Source organism: Ambystoma mexicanum, chromosome 13 (assembly GCF_040938575.1).
Source record: "Ambystoma mexicanum isolate Mex_15411 chromosome 13, UKY_AmexF1_1, whole genome shotgun sequence".
NCBI classification, from domain to species: Eukaryota; Metazoa; Chordata; class Amphibia; order Caudata; family Ambystomatidae; genus Ambystoma; species Ambystoma mexicanum.
Window position 1 is genome coordinate 216139511 of NC_090938.1, and position 21350 is coordinate 216160860.

General features: G+C 45.0%; 1 protein-coding gene across 1 annotated transcript in view; it reads left to right on the plus strand.

Moving 5' to 3' along the window:
• The first annotated feature begins 8906 nt into the window (after positions 1-8906).
• LOC138520115 (uncharacterized) overlaps positions 8907-21350 on the plus strand; it is a 35683-nt gene continuing 23239 nt past the window's right edge. The window contains exons 1-7 of the mRNA XM_069632618.1: positions 8907-8981; positions 13112-13163; positions 15022-15072; positions 16685-16735; positions 19397-19447; positions 20324-20669; positions 20996-21017. Of these exons, the coding sequence (XP_069488719.1) occupies positions 13120-13163; positions 15022-15072; positions 16685-16735; positions 19397-19447; positions 20324-20669; positions 20996-21017 (565 nt within the window). The 5' untranslated portion in view covers positions 8907-8981; positions 13112-13119. The remainder of the gene's footprint in view (positions 8982-13111; positions 13164-15021; positions 15073-16684; positions 16736-19396; positions 19448-20323; positions 20670-20995; positions 21018-21350) is intronic.

A 21350-nucleotide genomic window follows, 5' to 3' on the forward strand; every position in this document is an offset into this window, starting at 1 on the left:
ATGTCTTTTTGGCATACATCCAATTCTGCTCTCAACATTTCCTGATTTTTACTTGCCCCTTCTAATTCAGTCTTTAACCTGTTAATTAGCTGAGTATCATTCTCTTGCATTCGCAGGGACTTGTTTAAAATAAACCATATTTTGCCGCATAGCCGTATTAAACAGTCTTTCTCTGCACTTTTATCGGCTGCATTCAATAATCTTGTAAGGCAGACCTGAATTATGCTGCCTTCTGCAAAAATACTGTCTAGTTTTTCTTTCTGCACCTCACCCTGAATGCGGTTACTCCATTCTAACGTGCTATTCGAAGACCAATTCCCATGTGCAAATAACTTTGCCTCTAAATATTGCACTAGATCTGAGAATGTGGTTTCCCTTTGTGACATTCTGAAATTCGTTTTTAGTGGCACACTGCTATTATAAAATGGGTTCCCTTTAATGTGCAAATGGCAGTGTGAGACACGCTTGCCACGCCCAGTAGGTACTCTATGATCACTTTCCCGGCCTGCAACGCACCATAAATATGTAGGGTATTTTGTGGAGATTTGGGGCCTGACGGTATTTTATTACCGCCGAAAAATAACTTAGCAATAATCACTCTTTGTATTCAGATTTGGCCATGTGCAACAATAATACAATGGACATGCATTATTTCAGCACCCAGACCTGCATATTTGGTATACGTGGTTGGTGGTATTTTGGTGAGCATAATTCCCTTGTTTTATTTGTGGCCCCAATGTCCAGAATCCCTTATCTTTGCTTAGACTTTTCGTGTGATCATTAGAGAGACCTCAGACCTGCATTCTAGGAATACCACATTTTCCAGTGATAGTGTTGGTGTGCCACCATGGGCGAACTCACTGACTTATTTACGACAGAGAGCTATATGTGGTAGTCTTGTGGTAATTTCCACTACCTTATATACGGTAGGGAGCTATGTTCAGAGAGTCTCTCTTCCCGTTGGCTCATGTACCTCCAACAAGCTATGCTACAGTCACTCACAATTATTCATACTGATTCTGACATGCACACATCTGTCTTAAAATGACCATTGCACTGTTTAAAAATCTCCCCACATCATCAGCATTGTAATGGTAAACAATAAACATCACCCGTCTGTTTTCAAATATTTTTCTGTATTATAAAAGTTGTATTTAAACACGATCTCATTCTTTACAGAAATAAAATGGTACAGTCAAAGCATTGTCTGTGACACACTGCAAAGAGAGTGGCGGAGAACAGAACTCAAATTGCAACATTAGCACTTGATTAAGACACGCACAGGAATCCCCTTTCCTACACTGACTGCATATTTTCGTGCACACACACGGCTCCCACGCTTATGTAATTACCTTATCTGAGTTTTCTTCAGCTGTTCTCTTTCTGAATGTAGCTCCCTTGAAGATTAACCCCAGTAAAAGGATCGCCTTTCCTTCTCAAGCCGGGGTCATTGCCTGGAATTCTCAGCTTTTGCAGATAGGAATGCCTCCAACCAGGAAAAGGTCTTCCTCCCAGCTCGGCCAAATCTTGACTGTAGCAGGACGCAGGAATCTGCATTCAGTCAGGAGTCCCACAGCCAGGTCTTCTCCCCAGTAGTGCAGAAAAATGTCTGCCTGGAATTTTCCCCGTTACTGCCCACTAAAACTTTCCTCTCAGCCCTCTGTATGACGTGTCCCAATGAAATCCATCATCTCTCATCCTCCTACTCTTCAACAATAGCTTCGCTTATACATTTGCAATTGTTGCAAATCTGACTTCCTTCTTCTTGCAGTTACTGTGCACAAAAACACGGAGAATCAGGCAGAGAAGAGAAGAAAAAAAAATCTGCACACACATTTAAATGGTTTTCAGAGTATGCCTAATTCTGCAGTGGAGAACACATTTTATTAGTGGGTTATGTTAAATAAGGTTTTATTAGTCAGGTTAATGGTTAATAGGTTAGCTGTTAATTTTCAAATGTGTCTCTCGCACCATAGGCATTTCAGGTGAAAAATAGTGTGCATTTTTAAATGAGCACGTGTGCTTTTAACTGTAAAAATAGATTTGCATCTTATATGTTAAAATCGTTTTTGACTGAATAGCCTGTCTTTCCTTGTTAATCTGCTAACCCATATAGCAATGCACCGCATCCTTGTGGTGGTGCTGCAAAAAAAATGTGCTACTTGTGCAGTAGTGCTGTACTCTGTGCTGTAACATGCCAAATATCCTTACAACTTCTACTGGCCCAAGATGGGGGTGCAAGTAGAAAGTCACTGCAGGAGTTGTGCCTCCTGCCAGTTGTCTGGTAAGGTTGGCGCGACAATCCAAGCTCCGTTGGTACCGCTCCCAGTTGTGGGGGTACCATTTGAAAGGGTAGGGATTGACATCGTTGGTCCCTTGACCCGCAAACATCCTCGGGCAATAGGTTTATCCTGGTGCTGGTCGACCATGCAACCCGGTATCCTGAGGCCATCCCATTGAAAACTGTAACTGCCAAGTCAGTTGCAAAAGCTTTACTCGGCATATTTACTAGGGTTGGCTTCCCTAAAGAAGTTGTGTCGGATCGTGGCAGCAACTTTATGTCGAAGTATATGCAGGCTATGTGGAAAGAGTGTGGGGTCACCTACAAGTTCTCTTCTGCATACCACCCCCAGACCAATGGTCTGGTGGAACGTTTCAACAGAACGTTAAAGAGCATGATTGGGGCTCTGGAGGAACCTCAGAGAAGAAAATGGGATCTTCTTTTACCATGCTTACTGTTTGCCTACCGAGAGGTACCACAGGAGGGTGTTGGCTTCAGCCCCTTCGAACTTCTGTTCGGTCATCCCGTATGGGGACCCTTAGCCATCGTCAAGGAGGGATGGGAGATGCCCACTCCCCCTGTTACTACCAACGTAGTTGATTATGTGCTAGGGCTCAGAAAACGGATGGTACTTCTCATGGGCTTGGCTAGTGATAAATTGAAGGCAGGACAAGCGCTGGTGAAACATTGGTATGACCAGAAAGCTTCCCTCATCAACTTTACACCTGGTCAGCAAGTCCTGATCATGAATCCCATAAGGCCTCGAGCTTTACAGGACAAATGGTCAGGCCCTTACACAGTGGTGGAGCCCCTGGGTGAGGTTAACTATTTAGTGGACCTTGGAAGGCCTGGACAGGCTCCAAAAGTGTTTCACGTGAATAGGCTGAAGGCTTTCGTCCCAAGAGTCGAAATCGCAGCACTGCTACTGGCTTCAGACGTTCAGGAAGAGGAGTCTGAACCTCTCCCCGACCTGTTCCAAAGCGGTCCTTCAGATAGCTCCTTTGAGGGTGTCCGAGTGGCCCCTCACCTGACTTCTAATCAGCAGGCTGAGGTGAAAAGTTTGCTTAGGCAGTTTTCCCCCCTGTTTTCACAGTCGCCTGGTTTGACACCTTGGTGCAAACATAACATTGACACAGGAGACAGTGTACCTACCAAAAGTAGGGGATACAGGATGTCAGACAAAGTACGGTCTTATATTAAGACCGAGGTCAACAAGATGTTAGACCTTGGGGTGATTGAACCCTCTAGTAGTCCTTGGTCCAGCCCTGTGGTTTTGGTTCCAAAGGCAGGCACTTCTGAATTGAGGTTCTGCATGGATTACAGGGCTCTGAATGCTGTCACCAAGACAGATGCACACCCCTTGCCTCGAACAGATGAGCTGGTGGATACTTTGGGTGCCTCCAAGTACCTCAGCACGTTTGACCTCACTGCTGGCTATTGGCAAATAGCTTTAGCAGAACATGCCAAGGAGAAGACAGCATTTTCTACTCCAGACGGCCTTTACCAATTCCGGGTAATGCCGCTCGGGTTGAAGAATGCACCTGCCACTTTCCAGAGGCTTGTGAATCATGTGTTGAATGGGTTGGACGAATTCTGTCTTGCATATCTGGACGATATAGCAGTTTTCAGTGCCACCTGGTAAGACCATGTGAAACACCTCGGGATTGTGCTCCAGGCTCTTCAGAAAGCACACCTGACCATAAAGGCTAGTAAATGCCAGATTGGACAAGGCTCAGTGGTTTACCTTGGACATGAAGTTGGTGGAGGGAGGATACAGCCTCTTCCCAGTAAAGTACAAGCAGTACAAGACTGGCCTACCCCCACCACGCAAACCCAAGTGAGAGCCTTCTTAGGACTCACGGGGTATTACCGCAATTTTGTGGCAGACTATGGCACCATAGCTGCTCCTCTGACTGCCCTCACAACTCCGAAGAAACCCAAGAAGGTAACTTGGACCGACGAGTGTGAGAAGGCCTTCAATGGCTTAAAAGACTCCTTGTGCCAGGCCCCTGTCCTCAGGGCCCCTGATTATCAAAGACCTTTTATCGTGCAGACGGACGCCTCTGACACTGGGATAGGAGCTGTACTGTCACAAGTAGATGAGAAGGGTAAGGAACACCCTATCGGTTTTATTAGTCGCCAGCTTAAGGACAGAGAGCTCAGATGGTCCACGGTAGAGAAAGAATGTTTCTCTGTTGTGTGGGCCCTAAGGAAGCTGAGGCCCTACCTCTATGGGACCCACTTCACTGTGCAGACTGACCATAAGCCGTTAAAGTGGCTAATGAACATGAAGGGGGAGAATCCAAAGTTGCTTAGGTGGTCCATAAGTCTACAAGGCTTCGACTTCACTATTGAGCATAGGCCAGGTGTCCAACATAGCAATGCTGATGGGTTGTCCAGAATGTTTAACCGACCTGAAAAAGAGACTCATCCAGGGGTGGATTAGTTCCCCCTGTCCATAGTCTGGGAGGGGCAAGTGTTAGGAAAGATTTCGTAATTATAGGTAATTTTCCTTCCATGTGGCAACCCCTAAACTTTTTGCTGTTGTTTTTCACCTTGTTCTTGACTTTGCAAGAGAAGTGCAGCCTTCTGCTGCACTCCTCTGGGCTTTCGCTCCTTTTCTTACGGGGAAACTGACATGCCCTTAAGACAGTCAGTACCGGGGAACGCTGTTTCCCGTAGTTTCTTTTATCATGTTGCGGCTTTCGTGCAACATGACACAAGAGGGCACTGTAAGCTAAGTTACAGCTCTCTTGGGTCTCTAGCCTTCTACAGGCCCTAGATACTCGTTTAGGATTGTATCTGATCGGTGCAAGTAATTCAGGGACGGGAATGGTGGCAGCGATCGGTTCTTTGTGTTTTGAGCTCCTTTTGGCGTTCTAAACGCGTTTTCTGCGCTTAACCCAAAATGGTGGCCTGGCTCCCAAAATGGCCAGACCACGAGGCTCCTTTTTCCTGTCCGCTGACCGTCTTGCTCCATTCACCTTCCCCAGGTCGAGCCGACCCGGGGCCTTCCTTATTTGGGCATGTACTTTCCCGCGAAACACGGATGCTTTCGCGGGCTTCTACATGTCTTGTGTGTGCCTCCAGGATGTGGGCTGGGATGTCTGGTCCCAATACACATCCTGGGTGCCAGAGAGTCTAGGGTGGTGTGAATGCCTGGGACCACCGTGGTCCGTGATTGGTCCACGTATGGTGTGAGTGTTGATGAGCGGATCTCCCATTGGGTCCCCTCCGTTTTGGCGCAAAGGGAACCGTGGATAAGAGGGGGCTGGAAACACCACTACCATGTCGATCTCCTGAGTTCTCACGAACGAAGGAATACAGGAGCCAAGTATCCTGCAACCAAGAGGCTGGACCGAGGAATCGCTGGTGACCCGCTGAAGGACTCCTCCTCTGCACTGCTGTCGCCTTGTGAAACCCTTTTCACCTTTGATCGAACCAGAAGGCCTGTACTGGTACTTTGACCCTTTGGAATAGCGGGAACAGTTATTCTCGGCATCTTCACCATCTCTTGCCAGTAAGCCTTCGGAAGCGTCTCTGGGCCATCCAGCTGACTGACCAGCTTACACAGGAGTCTTGCTCTGTAACCGCCGCCAGGTTGTGTAGTATTTCGAGTCCTTGTCACTCTCACACGCTTCGTACACTTGGCGTTCCCAGGTCGGAAGTGAGTAGTGTACATTTGGCTCAGATACACACGGCCGCTCCGTTGCCCTGCTGTGGTGACAAAACTGTGCGGGTTTCTTCTATTGGGACATCTTTTTACTCAACACGACGACGAGGCGTTCCCTGCTCTTCTGAACCTGCCAGCTGCTGAAACTGACGCGGAGAAGCCTGGGTCTGCTTGCATCGGGGACCGGTGAGTAGTTTAGCTAGGATCTGGTCGCCCTCCTGCAGGAGCCCATTGCTTTTCCCCGCTGTGTAAAACAGCACCCTTTTGCCGTACTCGCGCTCTGCTTCTGCCCACTGTGGAGGCTGCGCTTGAGTCGCGGAACTTGTTCTTCTTCTGTAAGCACTAAACTGAACTGCCTGACTTCCTTCGAAGAGCTTCTCCTTTTGCCCGTTGGCACCAGCGCGTGCAGGTACTTTGAGCACAAGGCTCCACTCTTCGCAGGGCTCGGACTTCCATCTAGTTAGGTGCCTCTGAAGGCGAACTGAGTCTAAAGCATTGTATCGCACTGACTGTTTTCCTTCCCTTGCAGGTGGACTACACATTTCGTGCATATAACGCTTGCGACTGTCGTATTTGTATATATATTGTGTTGATATGGTATGTGTTGGTTTAATATTGTGATATTGTGATTTTCTCGCTACGGTCATTGTTTAAAGGCCTTAAAATAAATGTGTATATATTTTTTATATAACACCTGTTTGGAGTAGTTTGTAAGTGATCTTGCTTTGTGTGCTCATTGCAGGCTTTCAGTCACCCTCACCCCTCTTGAGACCTAGTCTTGACCGCCGCGATCGCTACCTTGATTGGTCTGGCTCGTCCAGAGGTTACCCTGTTCCAAGTAATTAGGTTGGCCTTCTGAACTTCTGCGCCACCAGGACAGAGTTCAGAAATCCGTCTTAACAGATGCTAATTAGTTTGTGTAATTATAAAAGCTTCTGTTTTTGGGGCGTATGTTTGGCAGCGCCTTTCATGCAGTTCTGTTCTGCGTTCTGTATGAATCTTGCTTTCTCAGCTGTGACTGGACCCAGAATAAATTGCGTTTTACTTCTTGCTTGCTGTATAACCCTTTTTTGGATTACTTGCGTAATTTTTAAATCAGTGAGTTCTGAGGGATCGCGCTGTACAGGACAGTGAGCCAACAACTCTTCTTATCAGGCAAATCTACTGAAAATCTTTACTACGGTTATGGCTAGTAATGTACTACTCAAGTTGTCGTGAATTGGTACATTTGTCACTTCTCATATTTCACTGTGTATAAAAAACAACCGTAAAGATAAAAAAATAAGTATTGTGGGGGTAAAGATGTATTAAAAATACAACTTGTTACCTTCTATGTACCCAATGCCATAAATATCCCATGTGACCCCAGCTTGTAATACAGTGTTATTTGTATAACAATAGGAGAGATTCTAGATGCCACCATACTTGTAATGAAATCTCCATTCAAATCTGGAAATTCTTTGTTTTCGCCTATGATATATTTTCATTATATGTTTTCTATACATAATAACCGTACATCATTTTCATAATCTAATCACGTTCAGACACTCTCCTCCCTGCCATGAGAAAATGACATCACAGGCGATGTCACAATGCCCTCTGTCTCTACTCAGTGTTTCTGGAGGTCAAGCCCAGCTCGCAAGAGCTATTTGTTTGCACGAGTGTAGCTGTTTTTGTCCAACAGGGAAGAGACTTTGGGACAAGAAGTAGGGACGTTGTAATTAAAATAGTAAATGCTGTAATAAGGAAAGAGCCAAAAAAATACAAAGAGAAAGGTAGACAAACATGTGAAAGAAAATAAAAACATAATTTCTGAAAAGCATAGGAGGGGAGATTGTAGAAAGTCACGCCTTTCTGATAACGCAGATATGGAAAAAACAATGGCCGGCAGTTTATTGAAATAACAAGTAAAGAGAACTTTGCGGTCTAGAAAATGAGAAACCCTTATCATCTGTTCATTTCCTAGCATTATATTTGCAACTATTAAAGAATTCAAGAGGAAAACCCCAATTCCTCCAGTTTCTAAGCACTAACAAAATAGGTGTTGTGAGTTAAACAAATTATATATTTATCCGAGGTAATCTGCAGAATTGCTGAATCTAAGAGGTTACACAGGGAGACAAGCTTAACATTTGTTATGTTGGGCTAATAATCGGAATGTGAGTTCCATACACGTTTTTTGCTTTTTGGGAGCTATGTTTGTTAAAATGGGCTATGTGAGCTAACTGAGAAACGCTGGTAATAATTGTACACATAAGGAGCCCAGCCTAAATCCATTGGATGAGAATCTCACACTTTAACTGGTCTGAAGACATGCTGTTTGTAAACACTATTGACATCGAACATGGAGTTAGCCTCTATATTATCTTCTATGTATTATTGACTAGGAACGTGGAGTTAGTCTCTCTATTGTCTTCCATCGTCTATTAACCAGGCACATGGATTTAGTCCCTCTATATTGTCTTTCATGGTTTATTCACTAGGCACATGGAGTTAGTCTCGCTATATTATCTTCCATGGACTACTGACCAGGCACATGGAGTTTGTCTCTCTATATTAGCTCCTATGGACTATTGACTTGCCATTTGAAGTTAGTCTCTACATAGTCTTTTATTGGCAATTGACCGCATAGGCGGTTAGTTTGTCTACATTGTCTTTCAATGGTGTTTTATTGCAGCTGGGGCTTATCAAGGCAGGTGGAGACTGGGGTAAAGAAAAGGCACGGCACGTTGAAGATCTATATTTTTCATGTTGTTTAGAGGATTTGAGCTGCCCCTGCTCCCCCTATCCCCCCCAGGCACACACACACTGGGTCATATTACAGCAAAAGGGCAGCCCAATTGTGTATTGTGTAATAGTAGGTTTGATGCCATCCCCTTGTGATGCACAGTGGCCTGGGCAGCAAAGTGGCTATATAAGGGTTTGTCCACCTGGCTCCCCATGCCAGTTTCTCAGGTTTTTGGATCAAGAGGTTTCGGCATAGCGTAAATTGAAAAACGGTTTGCGTTTTTTGACTACTGGCTGCTGGTAAGGAGGGGACATTTTAAAATTCTGGGTGTCTATGGGATAAAGCTTACGGTGGTGGATATGCTCAATCTATATTTTAAATATTTTTATTATTGTTTGTTTGAGTGGTATGTTAGCAGCAGTGGGGACGAATAGGGTGATAGAGAAAGCCCCTTTAAAACCTGTCCTTCTATCGGCATAGGTCCTACAGGAAGCACCCTTCTTGTCTGGCAGTTTGGTCCTGGGAACTGAGACCCTTGGAGGCAGCTTCCCCTTTACTTTTTATAGCTACGATCTTGTCACTTCATTTGGCCTCAGACCCCCCCACCTTTGGGTTTATATAATGGACTCTTATTCTGTATCTTCAGATGTTGGTCTGTGGCAGCATGTTCTGTAACTCTATGGACCACTCCCTGAAGGCTCTTCTCAGCTGCGCCCCAGTGCATTGGAACTGGTGTCTGACTCCGGCAGCTCTTTTCTATTGCATTCCCTTGGCATGGGAATGGGGTCGGGCTCCTGACTTGCTCATTCTTTGGTGAGTCTTCTTGGTATAGGGACGGGGTGGGCTGCTGGCCTACTCATACTTTGGCGACTCTCCTTGGGATGGGGTAGGCTTTTGGACTGCTCATTCTTTGGTGAGTCTCCTTGGGATAGGGACGGGGTGGGCTGCTGGCCTACTCATACTTTGGCGACTCTCCTTGGGATGGGGTAGGCTTTTGGACTGCTCATTCTTTGGTGAGTCTCCTTGGGATAGGGACGGGGTGGGCTGCTGGCCTACTCATACTTTGGCGACTCTCCTTGGGATGGGGTAGGCTTTTGGACTGCTCATTCTTTGGTGAGTCTCCTTGGGATAGGGACGGGGTGGGCTGCTGGCCTACTCATACTTTGGCGACTCTCCTTGGGATGGGGTAGGCTTTTGGACTGCTCATTCTTTGGTGAGTCTCCTTGGGATAGGGACGGGGTGGGCTGCTGGCCTACTCATACTTTGGCGACTCTCCTTGGGATGGGGTAGGCTTTTGGACTGCTCATTCTTTGGTGAGTCTCCTTGGGATGGGGAAGTATTCGGTTGCTCTTTTCTGGTGCTAGGGCAAGTTACACCTGAAATGTGGGCTATTTTCAACAATATTAAAAATCAAGTTTTTATAGAGTTTTCTGCCATATACCGCTGTCTTCTAAGCACTGCAATAATGGGTGTTATTAGTTCAAGAAGTGCATTTGTAACCTTTGGAAGTTTCAGGGAGGTAATACTGTAAGGCTGGAAGGCTGGAAGGGAAGCTTAACATGTATATGGGTTGATGCCGGTAATGGGTGTTTTGGGTTAGGTCAGCTAAAGTGAGAAACATATCACTCATTGTAAGCCCTAGGGGCATAGCCTAGAGCCATGGAGTGTGAATTTCACACTCTAATTGGGCGGAAGCCATCATGCTTCTTTTAAGGACTATTGACCAGGCAAATGTCCTTTCTAAATGTCCTTTCATGGATTATTGACTGGGTGCATAGAGGTAGTAACTACTGACCAGGAAACTGGAGATACCCTTTGTTGTCTTGTATACACTATTGACAAGGCACATTGAGCTAGTTTATATAATACTCTCTTTCAGTGGTGGTTCTTTGCAGCTGGGTTTCTAAAGGCAGACAGAGGTTTGGCTAATGAACAGTCAAGGCCCTTTTCAGGTCTCTATAGATAACAGGAAGAAGGCAGCCAACTAGTGTTATATTACGTATAATGAGCTGCCTACCCACTTGTGTCATAGTATGCATGATTGATGTGATGCCATCCAAAAAAGGTAGCCCATTTGTGTCATAGTATGCATGACCCCCAACTCCCCTTTGTGATGCACTGTGATAGGGGCAGGGAAGTGGCTAAATAATCGTTGGTCCAGGTTAGCTCTGTGCCAGTTTCTCAAGGTTTTTGGACCAAGAGGTTTTGGCACAGCAGGTATTGAACTGAGGTTTTCAACCACGGGTAAGTGTGACATATTTCAGTATTCTGGGTGCCAATGGGAAAAAGCTAATGGTGGGTGCGATGCTATATATATCTATATCTCTCTCTCTCTCTATATATATATATATATATGGTAGAGCAGGAGTGTTCAGTTGGGTGATTGGTAAAGCCTTTTTACACTTGTACTGCTGTCCACTAAGGTCCTATAGAAAGCGTCCTCACTTCTGGTTTAGGTCGTTTGGTCGTAGTAGGAAGACCCTTGCAGGAAGCTTATTTACCACTTTTTAAACGTCGGCTCTTGAGTCTCTTCCTTTGTCCTCTGAACCCCCAGCATGGATCATTACTCCGCAACGGTGCACCTTGAGTTGGTGGCCTACGGACAGCATCTTATGTTCCTCTCTGGATCCTCCCTCGGGGCTTCTATTTTTTTGCTGCATCCCAGCGCTTTGAGACTGTCTGTGGACTGTGGCTTCTCTTGACCTCTGCTGCTTCCCCCTGGGATAGGGCCTGGGGGCTACCCTTTGGCTGTGCTTCTGTAATAGCCACTATAGATGGTGTTTGGAGGTAACAACTGGCTTCTCTTCTATGCTGCGTATCATGAACCTGATGCTCCGGGACATCAGCTCTTCTCCAGGATGTCGAATGATGCTTCCAGTCCTCTCACTCGCTGACCTTAGAACATTGCCCTCATTACAACTCAGGCGTTAAGGGTTTAACGGCGCCGTCGGCGCCGTTAAACCCTTAACGTCTGATTACAAGTGTCCCTTTTTGGGTTGGTGTTTAACGCCTGCTTTTAGCAGGCGTTAAAAATCCAACCCGCAAAGGAACATTGGAGCTAATTACGGCACTGTAATTTACGGTGCCGTAATTCGCGCCTTCCCCATTCCCATTATGCCCTATGGGGGCAAAAATGGGAATGGGCAAGGGCAAATGGTGAATGGGGAATTACCGCCCCACTCACCTTGGAATGGGGCGGTAATTCCGCCATCCACCATGGCGGAATCGTAACCTTAGCGGCATGGACCATGGTGCTAATAGCACCATGGTCCTCCGCCAAGGTTGTAATGAGGACCCATATGTTGAATAGTATATCTTGTCCCAAGGGCCAGTGTCCAGGGGAGAATAATTGGATAGGGAAAAGCAGAGCATCAATCCGATTTCATTAATCAAGAATGCTTTGGCCTGCTATGACATCAGTAGTCTGATGCCAGCTGAAGTTCCCAGAAAGCTGCCACCCTTCAGGGATGCAACAAGACTGTTGGCAAAAACAATGTCCAAATATCACAGAATGACGGGAACAATGCAATTTGTGTGACCTGGTAAATGATGTGTATTCTGACTATGATGCACTGAGACACGAGACCAGGGTGTTGATTGGTCCTTGTGACTTGGATGCTAGTGTCTTACAGGCTTGGATCGGGTTCTGTGATTGGCTATCTCACAAGTAAGGATCACCTATCCCAGTATTGCACTCAGGTAACCAGTAGGACGCATATAAAGGGGGCGATTAGATGGGCAGAAGCTCTGCACTAGGGTGGTAGAAAATGGGAAAAGCATGTTGGCATTAAATAGAACTTGAGGGTAGCATGTTGCCTATTCACTGGGACCTTCAAGGCCACATAGCAGCCTGGCGCATGATGCAAGTACACACAGGCTCTCAATGGTGTCTTGCGGGGTAGCCCATTGTCTACCCTCCCTGAGGAAGCACCGTGGGCCATCTTTGTGACCAGCTCCTGGGAAGAAAGCTCTTGGTGTGGGGCAATGTGACCCCTCTCCTCTGACATAGTGGATTTCCCTGGAGCAGGTCACGAATTCACTTGGATCGTTCACTGAGTCCGATGGAATCACTGTCATAAAGGGGTACACCTCTGACCTGGTGCTAGCCTGTCCTTCGCAAGAGGAAATCCTTATATGGCTAATGCAGCCCTATTGGCGATACATTGAGAACTATTCAAATTGGCTAATAACAGCAACTAGAATGCTTTGAAGCAAGAGTAATCTGGCCTCATGTGCTATATAAAATATGAGAATAGTGTCTAAAAGTTATGAACAGGTTGGCCCCGTGCTTCAAGGTGCCTATACCCTTTACACTCGTGAGACTCAGATCCCCTTGTTTCCTCGATTTCAGTATTTTACCTTATTTTTGGTGGAGGGCTTATGCTTGCGAGATGCTCAGAATTTTGTGCTGTGATTTATTGAATTACAGCTTTGAAGATGGAGCAAGATCTTAAGGCCACTGCTGACGAAATTATAACCAGGTAAGGGTAACCGCCGCCTACAAATCTACTTTCCTCACAGCCTGTATTAGCAAGAGAGGTGTGAATGTTAGATTATCAGAATTATTCATTGTCAATAATTGAATGCTTTTGTTCCAAATCAATTATTGACATTTTCCTTCCCTTGTTTGGCGCTATATAAAGGTGAAAGGTTGAATAGCTGCGAAGTGATACGGGAGGAGGGGCTATCCTTAACTCATCCTTGTTGCTCCCCAGAGATTTGTGTTTGTAATGATAACATGCAACGTGCATCTGTGACACTAATACAGTTCTCACTCCCTTCTGACCTCCTACAAAGATGCTCTCCATGCTCTTTTTCTGGAGGTAGTTAAGCCCAACTCCTCATCTCCACCCAATGAGGTTCTTCTGTCCTCGCTCTATCCCTTGCTTTGATTTTGTCCAGCTTTTAACCCATAACCCACAACGGCCCTGCCCTCTTTCCCAATAGCAATCTCCTTTCCTGCTGCCTTTTCTGTTGCCTCTATTATCCCTACTCTTAGCTATTTCTGTCCCAAGTACACTGCCTTACATGCACCCATTCCCTGAAACACCAACCCATCCTGTGCCCATGAAGATCAATTTGCTTGCAGCCTGGCTCCTGGTAACACTTGTCTGTACTATTTCTCTCACTTTAACCTTATGAACCAGGGATCTCACCAATCTGCATCGAAAGAGCGACTGTGCCAACCATCCTCAAAGCTCAGCATTAACTGAATTGACCTGGCCAATTTAATCTTGTTTCGACTCTTTAGTTCTTGAATGAGTAGACGATAGCTAGATCAATAACTAGTTCAGTGACCTGTGTGAGCCCCTCCTTTCTGGATGATGCAGCTGTCGCTCCATAGAAATGAGACATCTCACTTTCATACCACGGCCCATAACTCCAAACTCTTCTCTGTTATGCTGATCCTTGAACTCCGGGCCTTTGGCATTGTGAAAAGACCTTCCCTCGAACCTCATGTCTTGTCCAACACACTGTTCTAAATTGCTTCTTACCTTAAAACACAAATGCCATGTGCTCTAGCTCCTTAATGAAAGGGGATTGGGAATACTCCCAAACATCACACCTACCTAGGTCCCATCCATTACCCTCACACCCATTGAACGTATTGGGCCTCATTACGACCCTGGCGGTAAGGGGTTTACGCCAGCGTTAGCTGCGCCGACCCCTTACCGCCAATTACGAGGTCCCTTAGCGCCATGGCGCTTTTAACACCTGCTTTTAGCAGGTGTTAAAATCCATGGCGCTAAGGGACCATGGAGTTAATTACGCCACCGTAATTTACGGTGGCGTAATTAACGCCTTCCCCACTCCCATTATGCCCTATGGGGCAAAAATGGGAATGGGGAAGGGTAAATGGGGATTGGGGACTTACCGCCCCCGCCAACCTCGGAATAGGGCGGTAAGTCCGCCAACCACCATGGCGTAAACGTAGTTTACGCCATGGTGGTAAAGTCACGGCCCAGGCGGTAACTTACCGCCTGGGTCGTAATGAGGCCCATTGTATATTCACCTATTTGTAATGTTTGAATTTCCTCATTTGTCAGTATTGTCCCTAAACAATTGCCATTATGTACTTTCATTGAGTTTCAGACACATGCACATATGTGTGAAACACCATAGCCTGCTTTAAATACATTTAATAAAATGCACTGATGCAATGGCAAATGACTGTTCAAAGGATTTGAATTTGAACTTGGAGTTTCCTGCATCTTCAAGCTTTGCCCAGATGAAAAGGTGCAACTTTCTAGGTGCGATTGGTAGATTTCGTTGGTTGGTTATTCATGGACTGTACTGAGTAAGTTCTAAAACCATACATTATTTTATATATCTTTACAGGGTTATAACATCTGCAGAGCAAATATATCAAACTCAGCAGGCTGCAGAAGGGTAAGGATTGCAATACCAAAACTATGTTGCCACCATGTGGAAGTTCTCTAATAAGGTGGGGGAGTTGCTTATTAACACTCGTTGTTCCCAAAGGTATGAGGTAAGGGCTTAATACATACCCATCAGAATACGCAGCTGTTATCACCCATGTATCATTGTGGTTCGCAAAGTTTCACCCTTGGCCCACTATCCTTTCCCACATACAACTCTCATCTTGGTAAGCTTATCTCCCTTGGGGGTTTCCTACCACCTATTTGATGGCGATAACCAGGGTTCCATGTCATTTCATCGCGGGATGTTTTTTTGCTGTTTTTTTTACAGCAGATCTTTTTATAGACAAAACTAGATAAAAACGTTTTTTTTTATATTCCCGTACACCCACACCCAATTTATATAATTTTTTAACCCCCCAAAGAAATCAATGAGTTTTTTTGAAAAAAAATCCACTGTAAAAAACCCTGTGAAAAAACATCCTGCGATGAAAGGACGTCGTACCATAACCAGATCATTCATCTTACTCACATTTGCCCCTGACATTTGCTCTTCAAGCTCTTACTGTCATTTGACCATCAACTACTGGATGGTATTTAGATGCATGATCACCTTCTCAAAGACCAAAGTGTTACATGTCTCTATCCTCCATGTCCAATCTTCTCTCTCAGTATCTTCCTCTGGCGTTCTCATACCATGTCCAATGACCTGCAGTCTTGGTGACCAAACTCCATCAATGTATTACCTCCACTGCAAGGACAACCTTTTCAATATCATGCCCTATTTTCTTCTTACTCTGTAACATCCACCTCTATTTATGAACTTAGTTTCCCAGACTACTGGTCCAATCTTCTCCCGGGTTTCTCAAAATCTCAACTTCACAAAGTGCACTCTGTACAACCTCTCCAATCCTTTCCCACCTCTGCCCACTTTCTGATCCCGACTGGCTCACCAGGATTCACTGACTCCATTCCAAATTCCTATTGTCTTCGAGTCGATTCATGGTCTAGCCTGCCTCACCGCCGGCTCCTGTCTACCTCCATCATCTGATACTCCCCTCTTCCTCTGTTTTATTTCCCAATCCTGATGCTGCGTCCCATGTAAGCTTCCTGCACCTATTCAATGGAATTCCTCCTTAACTGATATCAAAAATATCACCTCAGTCTCTGCCTTCAACTATGCCCTTAGCTCCAACTCTTCGCTAAAGGCCGATCTGTCAAAATCCCCGGACACCATCCTCACCCATCACCTCCTTACTTCCATTGTATATATTGCATATTCTACTTTGTTTTATACATTTTCCATTGCATTGTCTATCAGTTTTCCACAATATATCCCATTATGTACATTGCTATCATTGGGTTTCAGTCCTTTTATGCTATTACTCCCCCGTTGTAGAGCACCTGGTCCTTAGCTTGAAAGATGCCTTGCTTCAAGTGTGATTAAAGAAAGATGCATTGCAATACTGTGAGAAAAGGCTATTCCAAGGATCTGAATTTGAGCTTTGAGTTATCCAGCTTTTCCCAGATGAAGCAGTGCTACTTTATAGATGTGAGAAGTGTATTCCTTGCGTTCATGAAATGTACTGGATTTAAAACCATCATTGAATATATCTTTACAGGTTGATCGTAGTGGCCAAAATAATTGTGTTGTCTGCAGATGAGACATCAAGGTAAGGATAGCCAAACCCAAAAAGCTGCCACACTATGAAAGTTTGTTTATATGCCAGTAGTAGTTGCTTATCAAATCAGTGTCCCTTGTAACACATTCCTGATACCACCCATGTCTCATTTAAAGGTTTTGTCCAGAACCCCTTCCCTTTCCCACATACATGTTTCTTGGTAAGCTTATCTCCTCCTTTGGGTTTGCCTAAAACATAAATATTCGCTGGCAATACCCAGATCTTCATCTTTGTCACCTTTACCCCTGAGCTTTGCTCTTCAAGCTCTTACTGTCGTTGAACATCAACAACTGGATGACACGTTGCTACGTATGCTCACCTTTTTGTAAGACCAAAGTCCCCTCCATGTCCAAAGCTCCTCTCTCAGTATCTTTTTCTGACGTCATCACACCATGGCCAATGACCAGCAGTCTCGGTCTGCTCTTTGAAAGTGATGTCAAACTCAATGTATTGCCTCCACTGACCATTGCAAGGTTTAACCTACTAAACATCAGGAGAATTCACACCCCATTTTCCTGTCACGCATTAACATTCACTTCAAACCAAATACTCAGATGACTCAACCACTGCCAGAGCCTTCTCCAGGGTATTCTCTCTACTCCTTTGCCCCTTCTCAACTTCACAACTTACACTCTGTATAACCTTCCCCAATCCAAGCCCATTTCTTCCTCATGCAGCTGGCTCTCCGTGAATCGCTGCTACATTTTCAAAATCCTTCCCCTACCCTTTAAATCAATTCATGGTCTAGTTTCCTCACACCTGGCTCCCTCTATCACCTGCTTCTACCAACCTCCTACCCTTCACTCCAGAACCCTTCTCAATGCATTCCCTGCTATCTTAGCTGCCTCCCATGTGTGTTTCTTGCGCCTCTTGGCTGGAACTCATGCCTTGGTGAAAAAAATATTACCCCTTTTCTCTTCCTTCCAATATGCTATTAGCATTATTTCATGGTAGCAGACCCTACAATATCCCCAGAGAGCAGGCAAACGTTTACACACCTACCCCCCCCCCACATTGTACACATTGTATATTTTGCTATTTCTAGTTTGTAATTAAAGTTTGCATTACCTGGGGCCAAATTATCTAAGATTTGTACAAATTCAAAAACGTGAGCAAATGCTATGATGCTATACAATGGAGCAAACAGGTTGTGTTACAATCAGTATTATCTAAAAACATCTACACTAGGAAAAATAAATCATTCTGTTTTTTTGTACTATGTTTGCTGCATAACATAAAAATAAATCTTTGCTACATTTCTTTTCATGTTACTCAACAAACACAGTTCATTTTGCCCTGTTAAAAACATTTTTAGATAGTGAAAATTGGAGCTAAATCTGTTTGCTCCATTCCCAATGATCGAACAGTAAAATTGGTGCTAAATTTATTTGAGTACCACTCTGTGGGAAAATAATGTCTTCTGTTATTTCAGCGCTCTGAGACCTATGGGTATGTAGCGCTATATAAGAAATACATTATTATTATTTGCTCCATTTTTTTCACCAGTGCAACGCTTTGATAATCTGGCCTCTGGTCTCAACGTTTGGGTTGACTCAGCCATTTCGGATTGATTCTGGGACTGTTATCTGGTAGTCGCTCGGCCAGCTGAGCCAGCGGAGCACTCTTCCACACCAGCCTGTCGCCTTTCACAGGGCATTCCCTGGCAGCTGTTACTGTGACTCTCCCGATGCTGCCCCACCGTGCTCTTCTCTGTTAAGCTGATGGCATCGCTCCATTCATGTGATGGTGCGTCACATGCCTTTGCCTGCCATGCTTAGCCCATGTGGTGCTCCACAGCGTGTCCATGTTGGCATGGCTGTGCTAAGTGGTGGGGACTTTGCACTCGACTCCTATTTTTGTTTATAAAGGTAGATCAAGCTCCCACAAGTGCTAATAACATTGGAAGCCACACAGAGCGGCATTTCTGGACAATTGGAGCCCACAGCCCTCCTTAAACACCCTTGCTTCGCTCAGGACATTAAGTCAAGCTTTTCAGGGTCCTAGACCCAGGAATGCTCCTCCGTGCATGCTCTAAGGCCAAAGTGTTCCAAAACATGTCCCACCCAATTTACCAAACACTGCCCCAGGTAATACACCCTACCACAACGGCCACAAGGCTCCCATGTGGACACAAATGCATCTATGCCCTTGAACTAGGCCGCCTAGAAACAGACCAGCACACAGCAGTTTAGCATCAACAAAAACTAGGAGCCTTGAAAAACGCCCCAATACGGTTTAAAACATACGCATAATAAATACTCAATAAATAAATAATAAATATCAGTGACTGATAACACAGCTATCTCGCATTTCCTCTCTCCCCACCAACACAGCCCTCCCCCCCACCCCACTGATTCACATCCACCAAACCACCTGGTGACCTGTGTGCGGTATAACATCCAGTTGCATAGCATAGCTTAATGTACATTGCTCTCACTGTGGTTTAATCCTTTAATAGAAGTCCTACCCCTTTGTGAAGCAACTGGGTATATGTTGGGAGAATTTGAATATGAGCTTTGTGTTGCCTGCACCTTCAAACAATGCTCAGAAGCAGACGGGAAACCTAGGTTTGATTGGTTCTCTATATTGGTTGCTCATTGACTGTACTGGGTAGGCTTTAAAACCATTAATTCTTTGAATATGTCTTTACAGATTTGTTGTCTCTGCTCACAAAATGATCGGTGTAGCCAATACCGTTGAAAGGTAAGGATGACCAACCCCAAAAATCCACTGCTGCCACCCTGTGGTAGATTGCGGATCAGGGTATTTCATTATCAATATCCTTGCTCCTTGACCTTGCTGTCAGCCAGTGGGGGTTTGCTGAAAGGGCAGGAGTGTGTAAGAGGAATCCCTTTTTGTTTATCTCTTATGAAGCAACAGTGTGGATTTTGTGAAGATTTCATTTACAACCACTCTATCTCTCCCCCTCACCCCCCACTGTGCAATTCTTGGATGGGTTTCATGGTGGCAGTCATTCACTGATCTGCAGTCCCATAGGATAAAAACACGGCTTGCATCCCACAAGCAGCATTTTCAGAAATATCCCTTAAGAAGGTACTGGGGAAGGGATATACTTCAGGATGCAACATAAAGTGGAGTATGAGTTCTTGGTTGGGGTAGTTGGGGGAAGAATGATCTTCCTATTGACTGCCATGGGTTCTTCAAGGCCTAGCAATGTTTCCCCATTATTGCTCTGAGTCTTGTTCAGTATGGCATTGTTTATGCACTGACCTGCTTCCTGTCCGGTCTATAATGTCCCCCCGCTCTGTGTACTGGCATGTACTGGCATGGGTCTTGTCCAGCCTGCCACCATTTTACCCCAACTTGTGTGTTGCCACCGGGCATGTGTCGCCTGAAACCCTTTATTTTTATACTAATATTCATATAATATATATATATGGGAGTAAGCTAATTTGTGTGCACTTCTTGCTTGGTGTATTAAAGAGCGAATCAGGGTGATGAGGGTAACCTTTGAGCAGGCTTCAGGAGGATATTAGACCAGATCTAAGAAGGGTCCTGACCTATTCGCCAATCTACAAAGATCTTGGATAACGTACTGTTCTTTTTATGCTTTACTAGGGATCACAATGTACCACATGAAGAGTCATGTAAGGTGCTACAAGACGTTCAAGCTTCAAGCGGTGAGCAATTGAAAGAGGGAGAGGAGTCCAGTGGCCTTTTGAGCTCCCAGGATGTGCAATCTGCACAATGTTTGACCACTGATGCAGAAGCAGGAGATGGGGTTTCATCACTCTTCGTGCTGGAACATGTTAAAGAGGGTAGTGATAATCGACCAGTCGAGAGTGATGAAACCCCATCTTCTGGTATGTCAAACCTCAATAGACACTCAGTGGGCGTCGAAACTGAGGAAATACTAAAGTCAGAAGTGGAGCAGACGATGGAGGAGGCTCCCCAGAGCCCCAAGGTAGGTTTGCTGTCCCAAACTCTTAACAGGCACAATTCCAATGTATCCCTGCTCAATGTTGTTTATATAATCCATTCTCTGTCTATCAGGCCACTGCAGTAAGAACATCTCCGTAAAACGCTGTAAAGCAATATCTGTAGTGGTGCCTAAAAGATAAGGGCCTGATTCACAGAGTGCTTTTCCATGGGGTTGCACCATTATAAAACCCTAATGTGAATCAGGTCCTACGTTTTGTCAACAACACACTCAGCATTAGGAAATGCAGGGTTAATATTTTGAAACAGGGATCACTGTAATTAAACTAACTTTGGATGTCTTTCTTTCAGCTGGAGGCACAAGAAAGAGAAGGTATGTTTAACAAACTATAATATATCTTTACTCTCACCGAACACTTGAGTTTATTTGCTTACTGTGTAAGGAAATCATTCAATTCCAAGCTTAGGAAATATTTGGTTATTCCTTCTATTTGGAAGTCTAAATACTTCCACGCCTTCATTTGGGTGCAATTAGCTAAAGAAAATTGAATTCAGCATTAAGGTTCCTTTAATGCTGAGTTTGAACCTGCCCGACTTCTAATGGAAGGCATGTTGTCACATCATGGTCATTGTTTGGACACAGGGAGGGGAGAGAGGAACTCTTTTGTATATGGTGAAGGGTAAAAGGCTGGCGAATCAGCCCCTT